The sequence below is a fragment of the Budorcas taxicolor genome, chromosome 4 (genome assembly GCF_023091745.1).
Source record: "Budorcas taxicolor isolate Tak-1 chromosome 4, Takin1.1, whole genome shotgun sequence".
NCBI classification, from domain to species: Eukaryota; Metazoa; Chordata; class Mammalia; order Artiodactyla; family Bovidae; genus Budorcas; species Budorcas taxicolor.
The window spans coordinates 45,868,062-45,880,509 of NC_068913.1; the positions used below are offsets into that span (position 1 = coordinate 45,868,062).

Consider the following 12,448-nt stretch of genomic DNA (forward strand, 5'->3'; position numbering starts at 1 on the left):
CTTTTAAAAATGGGAAAATGGGTATGATTATAACTTCCTTTAGTTTCTTTAAAAACAATGAAGACTTCAGAAACATAAACTATCAAAGTAGCTCTTGCCTTAGTATATTTCTTGAAATGACAGTAGTAATAGTAATGATGATGTTCATCCTGTCATACTCTGTAGGGATTTCTGTAATTTTCCAAGTCTCCAACTTCCTCTAATCTGGATTAGGACATCTTTCCTTTGTGCCCCAAGAATCTGCTGCTCTCCTTTATCAAAGCAAGAGACTACAGTGATTCATTTACTGCTCACTTGTCACCAGGGGACTCTGCTGTCTTGAGGGTGCAGGTGGTTATATCTGACAATGTCCACTGGACCTAACGTAGTGCTTGACTTAATATGGCATCAGAATCAATGCCAAATGAAAGCATGACTTCTGTAAATGACATTTGCTTTCATGTACGATGAGAACCTGATGAGGATGTTAGCTCTGCCTTTTTATACCAGTCCCCTCTCAGCTCTACGCCCATCTCCCTTCCACTACCCCCCACACAAAAGCCTAGTTTGTAATGTCTTTAGATAAGAAAACCGGGCAATAGTGGCCACCAGAAAAAGTTCAAGTTGTATAGATTCTGTGGATCAGGGACTAAATACAGGTGGGAGAGTCCACCAGATCTTGTCACATGGTAAATAATGAAGTTTAAAAAACAACCATTGGATTAATTCATTTCATAACAAAAAGTCCTATATAAAGGACTATCTATGGATTAAAAAAAGTGTGCCGAGAGAGCTAGGATTGCTTGCCCAAGGTCACACAACTAGTAAGTGGCAGGACTGGGATTTGAGTCTAGAAAAGTCACCTCTCTTAACAGCTCTGCTATACTGCCTCCCACAAGTACATTAGGTGCTTCAGGACTACAGCCTTGGGATGCTGGTTAATTAACATTTGATTGTCTTCTAACTTTAAATGCGGATTGTCAAATTTGTGCTTTTATTTCTAGATGAATAAATGAAAATGAAAAGAATAGTTACAGGTTTAGTTTTCCCCTCACTTAAAAAATATACAGCTCCCAAGTAGAGGCATAAGGAATCACATTCAAATGCTTAGCTTGTCAGCTCTAAAGCAAGGTATCTGAGCAAGGGCTTTTCTAGCTTTGTAGAAGACTTGTCTTCCACTTCATCATCCCTAGGGTATTTTATCATTCAGTGACTCAGAAGAGAAACTTTTGAAAGGACAGTAGTTACTGTAAGACTTACCTTTCTTGAGTAACTGCACTGTTTCTTAAAATCTCCAGTTCATTTAATGACATTTTATGCCTTTCTTTTATTTCATTGACTTTCTGGTGAGCTTTGTGAAGTAAGTTAATAAATTTGTTTCTTTCATTTCGAATAGTGTCATACAGTTTAGCAAACTCTCTGAGTCTGTGAAAACACAAGAATTTTTGAAACTTGTGAAATAAATATCTGTTTCCCTCTTTAAACTAACTAGATAAGTCCTTGAGTAATTCTTTTACCTCCGATGAATTTCACGTTTTTTCTTCCTGTGTATCCGGATTTCAAGATCCTTTGCTTTGATCTCCCTAACAATGTTGGTATATTTTTGCTGCAATATAAAAGTTAATTGTGAAATTTTTAAAAAGTCCACCACCAACAGCATGTGGATATTCCCAGCCTCACCCCATCTCAGAAGTATCCAATAAAGACCATTCTATCTTCATCAGCTGGGGTGTGCAGATCACAGGGAAGAGGTGAGGGTGAGGGCTGAAAATTACCTGGCCAGCTGAACTGAATTGCATTGACTAGGACAAAGGGTTCATTAAAGGACAGAAAGATTCAGAGAGGAGGAAAAAAAAGGAGCCTACCCACGTTGCTTTGAGGAAAAGTTCAGGGAACTTTTCAAGAGCCAAAGAATGGTTACGGAAAGCATGATTGGGTTGGGTGAGTGAGGAATTTGTGAAGGATAGTTGAGGGAGGGGGTTTGGAATCAGTTTTTTTCCCCCCTTTTTAGAGGATAATTGCTTTACAATATTGTGTTGGTTTCTGCCATACATCAACATGAATTAGCCATAGGTATACATATATCCCCTCTCTCTTGACCATCCCTCCCACCTCACCTCCTACCCATCCCAACCCTCTAGGCTGTCATAGAACTGTTGAGAGTTGAAGGCTCAATGATTTTTGGTGAGAGACTGAAGTCATAATTTTACTTTTGTTTGTTTATTTTTGGCTGCGGTGGGTCTTGGTTGCAGCGCGGAGGTTTCTCTCTAGTTGCCGGGCAGGGGCTCCAGAGTGCGCAGGCTCAGTACTTGGGGCGCAAGTGCTCTCGGGTGCAGGCTCCCTGGTGCAGCGGCTTAATTCCCTCCCACCCCCCGCCCCCGCATGTGGAATCTTCCTGAACCAGAGCTCAAACCTGCGTCCCCTGCATTGGAAGGTGAATTCTTAACCCCTGGACCACCAGAGAAGTCCCTGAAACCATGATTTTAAAGCATTTTTCCATTATTTTGTACTGTGGGTGTTTTTTCCTACAGAATGAAGTGATATGCTGAGACCAGCCCCGTTAAGGAGGTAAGAAACAAGATTCCACACAAATATTTTAAAAGACAGCAGTTATTGTTTCCAAAGTCCTCAAGACATACCAAGTGCTAAATGAACTAGTTACATCTTAAAATCTAAAGATATTTTGTCTCTCATCTAGGGTGAGAAATATATTCAAAGAAGTACAGAATTTTGCTAGTAGAAACCAGTTTCTGCTAGCCTTAAGGACTGTGAGAGCAATTCCCATAAAAGAAACTAGGCATCTAAGTAACTGTGTCTATGAAGAATTAAAGAGGTGTAAAATGTAGTCATCCACTCCCACTTGGAGGTGATAGCAACGTTGACTTTCTTTGTCCCTTCACCTTTTATCTTAGCGATGTAGATGAGAGGTGAAAATAAATGATAAGATTGGCTGTTCCTTATGGAAAGTATAGTGTATTACCACTGTTTAACAGATTAATCAATCCCCAATGCTCAGAATAGTTCAGGGAAACAATATTTTCCTTTATTGATTTCCATATTTCAAGAGAAAGAATTGATCTCCTTTGAGAGCAATTAGAGAGCTAAATTAGCCAACTTAGTCATGAGATTTGACAGACACAGATTAGTCACACATGGATAACACATGTATCAGGTTTTGAGGTTAATTTAAAAATTGTCTAGTTCATGAAACAGATCCATGTTCCTTGTAACAAGTATCCTGCTCTTTGTTTGGTTCCTCCTCTTCCTCTCCTCTGCCACACTGTTTCTTCAGGCTGCCTTCTTTTCCCCATTCCTCCCTGTCCAGTCTTTCCTTTCTTTACTGAAACCCCCTGAACTCTACTGGGCTTTGCCTGAGCTTCTGGGAGAAGGATCCAAACTGTTCAACGGGGATTAAGTGACCTTCACCACCTGACCTCTCCATTCGGGTCTCACTATTTGACACACTTTCCCCATCTTCCCATGCCCCGACCATGCTAAACCTTTAGTTTCTCTCTCTCAACTATTCTGGGGTGGTGGGGGATGTGGCAATAAACAGTTGAAGGGCAGTTTGAATAGCTGGCCATGTGTTGTGTGATGCAGATCTTTACCTTAGTTTTCTCTCATCTGTATTTATCCTCATGGCTCAGTAATGCTTTGTTGTGCATTCTTCCAGAAAAATAAGAAATGCTACCCTGTGTGGGCTCGATAAAGGACAGAAATGGTATGGACCTAACAGAAGCAGAAGATATTAAGAGGTGGCAAGAATACACAGAAGAACTGTACAAAAAAGATCTTCACGACCCAGATAATCATGATGATGTGGTCACTAATCTAGAGCCAGACATCTTGGAATGTGAAGTCAAGTGGGCCTTAGAAAGCATCACTAGGAACAAAGCTAGTGGAGGTGATGGAATTCCAGTTGAGCTGTTTCAAATCCTGAAAGATGATGCTGTGAAAGTGCTGCACTCAATATGCCAGCACATTTGGAAAACTCAGCAGTGGCCACAGGACTGGAAAAGGTCAGTTTTCATTCCAATCCCAAAGAAAGGCAATGCCAAATAATGCTCAAACTACTGCACAATTGCACTCATCTCACATGCTAGTAAAGTAATGCTCAAAATTCTCCAAGCCAGGCTTCAGCAATACATCAACTGTGAAGTTCCAGATGTTGAAGCTGGTTTTAGAAAAGGCAGAGGAACCAGAGATCAAATTGCCAATATCTGCTGGATCATGGAAAAAGCAAGAGAGTTCCAGAAAAACATCTATTTCTGCTTTATTGACTATGCCAAAGCCTTTGACTGTGTGGATCACAATAAACTGTGGAAAATTCTGGAAGAGATGGGAATATCAGACCATCTAACCTGCCTCTTGAGAAATCTGTATGCAAGTCAGGAAGCAACAGTTAGAACTGGACATGGAACAACAGACTGGTTCCAAATAGGAAAAGGTGTACGTCAAGGCTGTATATTGTCACCCTGCTTATTTAACTTCTATGCAGAGTACATCATGAGAAACGCTGGACTGGAAGAAACACAAGCTGGAATCAAGATTGCCAGGAGAAATATCAATCACCTCAGATATGCAGATGACACCACCCTTATGGCAGAAAGTGAAGAGGAGCTAAAAAGCCTCTTGATGAAAGTGAAAGAGGAGAGTGAAAATGTTGGCCTAAAGCTCGACATTCAGAAAACGAAGATCATGGCATCTGGTCCCATCACTTCATAGGAAATAGATGGGGAAACAGTGGAAACAGTGTCAGACTTTATTTCTTTGGGGCTTCAAAATCACTGCAGATGGTGACTACAGCCATGAAATTAAAAGACGCTTACTCCTTGGAAGAAAAGTTATGACCAACCTAGATAGCATATTCAAAAGCAGAGACATGACTTTGCCGACTAAGTTCCGTCTAGTCAAGGCTATGGTTTTTCCTGTGGTCATGTATGGATATGAGAGTTGGACTGTGAAGAAGGCTGAGCGCCAAAGAATTGATGCTTTTGAACTGTGGTGTTGGAGAAGACTCTTGAGAGTCCCTTGGACTGCAAGGAGATCCAACCAGTCCATTCTGAAGGAGATCAACCCTGGGATTTCTTTGGAAGGAATGATGCTGAAGCTGAAACTCCAGTACTTTGGCCACCTCGTGTGAAGAGTTGACTCATTGGAAAAGACTCTGATGCTGGGAGGAATTGGGGGCAGGAGGAGAAGGGGACAACAGAGGATGAGATGGCTGGATGGCATCACTGACTCAATGGACGTGAGTCTGAGTGAACTCCGGGAGATGGTGATGAACAGGGAGGCCTGGCATGCTGCGATTAATGGGGTCACAAGGAGTCGGACATGACTGAGTGACTGAACTGAACTGAACTGAACTGATCCTGTGTGAATGCTTGCTCAGAATTAAACAAAGCTGCACTCAGAGACAGCCAGCATCTGGGTCACATGGTAAATTTAGGTATTCTACTTTAGTAACATGTCATATCATTTTTAAGAAGAATTATATACTTATTTTAGTGTTTGAGGTGGTGGGTCTTCGTTGCTGTGTGTGGGCTTTCTCTAGTTGCAGCGAGTGGGAGCTTCTCTTCCTTGTGGTGCTCAGGCTTCTTATTGCAGTGGCTTCTCTTGTGGAACACCCGCTGTAAGTGTGTAGTCCTCAGTGGTTGCAGCACTTGGGGTTAATTGCTCTGGGGCATGTGGCATCTTCCTGGACCAGGGATGGAACCCATGTCTCTGGCAGGTGGATTCTTTACCACTAGACCACCAGGGAAACTCCATAATAATTTTTAAAAGAGGGTCTCTGGACACAATCCTTATGTGGAATAAATGATTATAATGTTAGGATTTTAGCTATCATAGAAAGATTGTTTTGCTATTGTTTCATGGTCGATTTTGTTTGGGGATGTTGCACTGGGTCAGCTCTGGCACTTGGTCAGGAGCCCAGGAAAGGCATAGGGTGAAACAGTTACTAAAGGTAACTGTCCTCACATTGGTTTAAATGATGCTGATTCGATAAACTTGGGAAGGAGAGTGGTCTGATGCTGCGGCTCCTGAGTTGTTCCGGGTAAATCATGATGGACTGTGGGATGGTGGTGAATCACAGACACCTGTGCCTTTGGGCCTGTCAGCCATTTCCCCTGGAGGTACCCACCTTATTCGTACTGAAATTGTCATCTGTTCAAATCTTCTGCTCATTGTCATTGATCTAATTCTTTTTCCCTCTAGATTGTTGACTGTTGCCAGCTGAATCCTGGGACTGTTTTTCATTGCATGGTTGAGTTTTGTTTAGGGAAGCTGTGTAGTCACTGAACTTGAAGGGGACTTAGTCATAGTTTTCTAATGAACATTGTATTAACATGAGGCTACCCTGGACTGTTGTGGTAATTAATGAATGGTTACAAAAATGCAGTTACCTGAGCTTTCAGGAAATCCTTGGATTTTTGCTCCTTCTCATCAATTTTGATTTGAGTCATACGGACAAGGTTGAAAAGCAGTTCTTGAATGTTTTCTTGCTCCTTTAAAAGCTTGTTTTCCTCAGCAAGTTGCTGTTCTACTAATTTAGACTCAGCTTCTGATAGGATTTTCTTTTGGAAAAACACAAATGTTATAAAGTATTTATTTGAAGGAACATACTAAGGCCCTTGGACTGCAAGGAGATCCAACCAGTCCATCCTAAAGGAGATCAGTCCTGAGAGTTCATTGGAAGGACCAATGTTGAAGCTGAAACTCCGATACTTTGGCCACCTGATGGGAAGAACTGACTCATTTGAAAAGACCCAGATGCTCGGAAAGATTGAGGGCAGGAGGAAAAGGGGACAACAGAGGATAGATGGCTGGATGGCATCACCAACTCAATGGACATGGGTTTGGGTGGACTCCAGGAGTTGGTGATGGACAGGGAGGCCTGGTGTGCTGCACTTCATGGGGTTGCAAAGAGTCAGACATGACTGAGTGACTGAACTGAACTAAGGCCAGTATCTCAGACAACTTTAAAAATCTTCTATGTAGAGTTTATTTTATTAAAACACAAAAAGTAACTCTGCTGCCTTAGCACCAAGTATTTATCTTATAAAAAGAATGTGCAAACATGATAGCATAGAACTTTTTCTTATTCAGAATATATTTTCAAGTAAGGTTTTGAAGAGAAATAAAAGCATGTTTTACTTTGACAGTGGTTTTGGATAAACAAAATTTGAAATTGGATATTAGTGAAATAATGCATTTATTATTTATTTTGAATCAGTAGGCTTTTTACTTTAAACTCTCATGAATTTGTATAATTTTTTTGCCAGCTCAAACATATTTTTTTCCTCCTCCAAAATTTTAATGTGGGTTTGAGTGGACTTTGAGATAAAGAAACAGACTCATATTAGGTAGGATCATACTCTCTTTGACTCTTCTACTAATGAGGTTTCATGGAACACAGTTAAAAACACAACTTTGCATTAGTCATTCTTAGATACTTAAGTGAAACTTGATATTAACCTGCTGGGTTAAATTCCTCTTAGCTACTTCAACTTCCTTATGGAGTTCTCGCCTTCTCTCAGATAATGTAGAATCATCTTTAGGAATAGCTTCAATCTGGAAATCAGAATTTAAAACAGGTATTATACAAGAAAGAAATTTTCAGTGTCCTGTAGTCAACCCCATCATGAACCTTTTGAAAATGGTGGGCAAATTACGATTCTCACTCTTACAGGAAACTGCTTATTATGCTGACTATTCTTTGTAAAGTCATGGTAAATTGAAATATGACGATTTGCAAGAGATTTGTAATTCACCAGCTGCAAATATTCTACTTCTTATTCATTTGGAAATAAAACCCTTACTACTCTTGATGAAAGTGAAAGTGGAGAGTGAAAAAGTTGGCTTAAAGCTCAACATTCAGAAAACGAAGATCATGGCATCTGGTCCCATCACTTCATGGGAAATAGATGGGGAAACAGTGGAAACAGTGGCACACTTTATTTTTTTGTGCTCCAAAATCACTGCAGATGGTGACTGCAGCCATGAAATTAAAAGACGCTTACTCCTTGGAAGGAAAGTTATGACCAACCTAGACAGCATATTCAAAAGCAGAGACATGACTTTGCCAACAAAGGTCCGTCTAGTCAAGGCTATGGTTTTTCCAGTAGTCATATATGGATGTGAGAGTTGGACTGTGAAGAAAGCTAAGCGCTGAAGAATTGACACTTTTGAACTGTGGTGTTGGAGAAGACTCTTGAGAGTCCCTTGGACTGCAAGGAGATCCAACCAGTCCATTCTGAAGGAGATCAGCCCTGGGATTTCTTTGGAAGGAATGATGCTGAAGCTGAAACTCCAGTACTTTGGCCACCTCATGTGAAGAGTTGACTCATTGGAAAAGACTCTGATGCTGGGATGAATTGGGGGCAGGAGGAGAAGGGGACAACAGAGGATGAGATGGCTGGATGGCATCACTGACTCAATGGACGTGAGTCTGAGTGAACTCCGGGAGTTGGTGATGAACAGGGAGGCCTGGCATGCTGCGATTCATGGGGTCGCAAGGAGTCAGACACAACTGAGTGACTGAACTGAACTGAACTAATAGGTGCTAACATTTATAGAGCATGAGTATGTGTTAAGCAAAGTTCTAAGTGTTTATATGCATGCTGCTGCTGCTGCTGCTGCTAAGTCACTTCAGTCATGTCCAACTCTGTGCAGCCCCATAGATGGCAGCCCACCAGGCTCTGCCGTCCCTGGGATTCTCCAGGCAAGAACAACGGAGTGGGTTACCATTTCCTTCTCCAGTGCATGAAAAGTGAAAGTGAAGTCGCTCAGTCATCCAACTCTTCATGACCCCATGGACTGCAGCCTACTAGGCTCCTCCATCCATGGGATTTTCCAGGCAAGAGTACTGGAGTGGGGTGCCATTCCCTACTCCGGCTTACGTGTATAGTCTTATTTAAATTCTCATAATAACCCCATTAGGTAGGTAATATTATCTCCAACTGTACAGTTGAGAATGAGGAACAAAGACATTTAAGCACCTTTCATGGTGGTATATGTGTAAACCCAGGCAGTTAGACTCAGAGCCCATGGTCTTAACACTGTATTTTACTACCTCTTTAATGACTCAGCACTTTGGAAACCTGTCTTCAAATGATATTTTTTATATCAATACTTACCTGAATTCATTTATGAAATACTATAAAGAAAAATAGGAATTATTAAGAACAGAATAGTTGTCTACTCTGTAGTAGTTTGAGTACTTGGAAAGTTGTTATACAAAAGAAAACTCTCTTAACTTTTTTGTTGATACTTGAGATTCCATCATTACATTTCTATTGTATTAGCTTGTGCTTTTGTCCTCTGTCAAAGTACTTTGAAGAGAGAACATCTTATTATAAGATATTGTTCCCTTATTAGCAATGAACTTATCGGATTCTTTATGATGGAGAAGAAGAGCAGAGAAAAAGAGGACACGTGGCAGCTGATGGGGAAGGAGTACAAGGATACAAAAAGGGTTACACTGGGGTGCTGACTGCATACTTGACTCAGAGAAGATTTAGAGTTGGATCTTCACATCAAAATCTCATAACTCCAATCTGATGTGGTGTATTTCCTACTGTGACAGCACATACTTCTAGGCACCAAAGTTGAATATTGGCTAAAATGTGTCCCAACAAGAGAAGATCATACTCCTTTAGTGACTTAAAGGTCACTAAACAGGATCCTTCTGAAGTTCACACTGATCTTTTAAAGTAGTTGAAATGTATCTTTGGATGCTTCACACCTACGAACCTGTGCATCTTCAGTAGCAATTTTTTTGTCCACAGAGGCCCAATGACATCCTGCTTTCCATGGCCTCTCCTACTGCAGAGAGCTAGCTGCTGAGAAGCATGTACTGGACTTAGGAAAATGGGACATGGTATTGTGAAATCCATGTAACAATATATAGACTTTGTGATTTGGATGAGCAGATAATTCCTACAGCAGGTCAGAAAATGGAGAGCTCCACATAGACTTGAATAATCAAGGAAGGTTTCAAGGAAGAGTTGATAAGCCAGTGAGGAAGACTTTGATTTTTCCTTCTGGAAAGTAGAGTTAATTCTTCCTGGACAGATTGGAGTCCAGCAAGTATCTTGGTCCCTGACTATTTCTCTGTCACTGATGCCCAGGAGCAGGCTGCTCCAAATGTTGCTCCCAAGTGTAGGCAAATCTGTACATGTACACTGACAAGGACTAGAGAAGCTTATACAGTTTCTATAGAAGATATGATGAGAGCAAACTCATCAACTCCTCTGTCAACTAAAGGCTCCTGACAAATTTTCCTGGATTCAGGTCTCAGGCATTTTAAGTTTTTTCCAATGTTTTAAATTACAAACAATACTACAGTGAATGATACTCATTTTTTGAACTCTGCATAACTGCTTTTTGACATTTTCTCAATTCTCCACAAACCCAGCCCTCTAGTTTCAGGAGGGAATTACGTGTGCTTTGTTTGTGAAAGAGGTAACAAGGTGAGCCATTGGTAGCAGAGCTTCCTGGCTGCCTAGCCAATATCTATCCTCCACTTTGACCTTACTAACTGAACCCCAATTTTGTTCAGAGCTGCAGTGTATCCAAAAATCTTCAAACTCCTTCAGAGTTGGGGGTGATGATAAGAGCCAGGTGGGCCAATAAAATGTAAGTGGAAATCTGGAGGTGCTCCTGGAAAAGTGACTGTTTTAGAAAGACAGTGTCAGCCAAGTCAGCTGCCATATGCATTTTGCTCTCTGCCCTTCCTCACTTCTGTATGATCTTATGCCCAGAGGCTTAATGACCATTTTTGTAATGAGAAAGCTGAGAGGCTCTGGACTTTGCATTATGTGAAACTGCTTGGTGTGTGCCTATCTTTGGATTTTTTTTATTATTTGAATGAAGCAACCCCTATTTACTTAAGCCACTGTAATTGAGTGTCTGTTACTTCTTGAAGCCAAATTAAAAACCTGATTGATACATCTCTTCCAAAGGAAATCTTCCTAAGGTAATCTGGGGAATAGGCTGGAGTTACACTGAAGTTTCCACTAATGGAAGAAGAGAAAAACTGATCAAGTATCAAAGTTCTAATATTAAGTTCTAATACCGAGGTAAAGTAATTGACCATTATTTTCAAGTCCCCAAACTGTATATATAGTATGTTTTGTAAGCTTATTCATTTTAGTGATTTATTTGATTTTTGTAGAGTAGCATTTGATGTATTTTTAAAAACTGTGTGTTTATTGTAACAAAAAATGAAAAATGTAGGTAAAGTAAGAAATTAAACATCTTCACTCCCCACTCCCACATTCAGATGCTACTCATCAGGAGGCAGCATTAATAGTTTGGTGTCTGTTTTTCCTGACCTTTTAAATACATGAACAAACATTTACTTTCATAAAATTAAGAAATTAGGCATATTCTGTTGTAAACATCCCAATTACTTTGTATCAGTGAACTTCAGTTTCTTTAAGGCTCTGTTGTTTTTCTAAAATATTTCAAATTTTCATGAGGTCTGTGGAATTCTGGGAGAGTCTCTACAGTCAAAGGCCTAAGAGAATCAAACAGTTGTCCCTAGGGGGAAACAAATTTTGAAGAATAGCCTGAGCCCTTCATGCTTTCCTTTATCTTTTTTGTTTTTGGAATGCTTGCAAGTCTGAAATGTTCAGGCTGGGAGTGACTGGCCTGACCCACTCCTATTTTCAAGTACTGCCAGTCAGCGTAGGACCATGGCTGGGCTAATTGTAAGTCATAAGTTCAAAGAGGAAGTTAGTCTTTCCCTGAAACTGAACTAGAACAAAAGCATACACTTTTCTTGAAATCAGTGAAGGAAAAGGACTTTTATTTTCATTTCTGTTCTACGCTATATGAGTGTTATTTTATGGACTTAATAGCTAGAATTAGTCCAATATAAATAGTATTTCTTTACTAAAATACGAACAACTTGTGAGCATTCTACCACAATTTCTTCTTTGGTCAGGAGAAATCCCTTATATATTTGTGTCAAGTGAGATAAGTCTATAGTGGCAAACCTCATCATCGGAAACAGAATGCAGTTAGCTTTATAGTACTCTCACTCTTAAATATGACTTGATAGCTAAGGATTACCAGATAGATGAGAAAAATTTCTAGTAAGAAAGAGAAAAAATAAACAAGAACACAAAAAACAGAAAAATGTAATTTGCAGAGAAAAGAAAAAAATAAAAAGCTATTATTAATATCTTTGGTGAGATTAAAAAATGATATGAAGTATGCATAAGGGTACAATAAAAAATAAGCATTAGGAGAAAAATAGCTCATGGAAATTTAAAATAAAACAGAATGGAAGAAAAAGTGGAGGAAATTTCCCTTGTAGCAAGTCAGAAAAACAAAACAATGGAAAATATGAGAGAAAAAAAAAAGACAAGAAAATTAAAAGGATTCTTTGAGAAGGTCTAACATCTGGATACTAGAAGTCCCAGAAAGAGAATAGTAAAATAAAAGTGGACAAACTTGGAGA

The 12,448-nt window shown here is 40.0% G+C and overlaps 1 protein-coding gene across 1 annotated transcript in view; it reads right to left on the bottom strand.

Annotated features, from left to right (window-relative positions):
* Window positions 1-12,448, bottom strand: part of CCDC146 (coiled-coil domain containing 146) — a 118,854-nt gene that overhangs the window by 11,854 nt on the left and 94,552 nt on the right. Inside the window, exons 9-12 of the mRNA XM_052638634.1 lie at window positions 7,456-7,551; window positions 6,384-6,554; window positions 1,497-1,585; window positions 1,240-1,404 (exon numbers count right to left, since the gene is read on the bottom strand). Of these exons, the coding sequence (XP_052494594.1) occupies window positions 1,240-1,404; window positions 1,497-1,585; window positions 6,384-6,554; window positions 7,456-7,551 (521 nt within the window). The remainder of the gene's footprint in view (window positions 1-1,239; window positions 1,405-1,496; window positions 1,586-6,383; window positions 6,555-7,455; window positions 7,552-12,448) is intronic.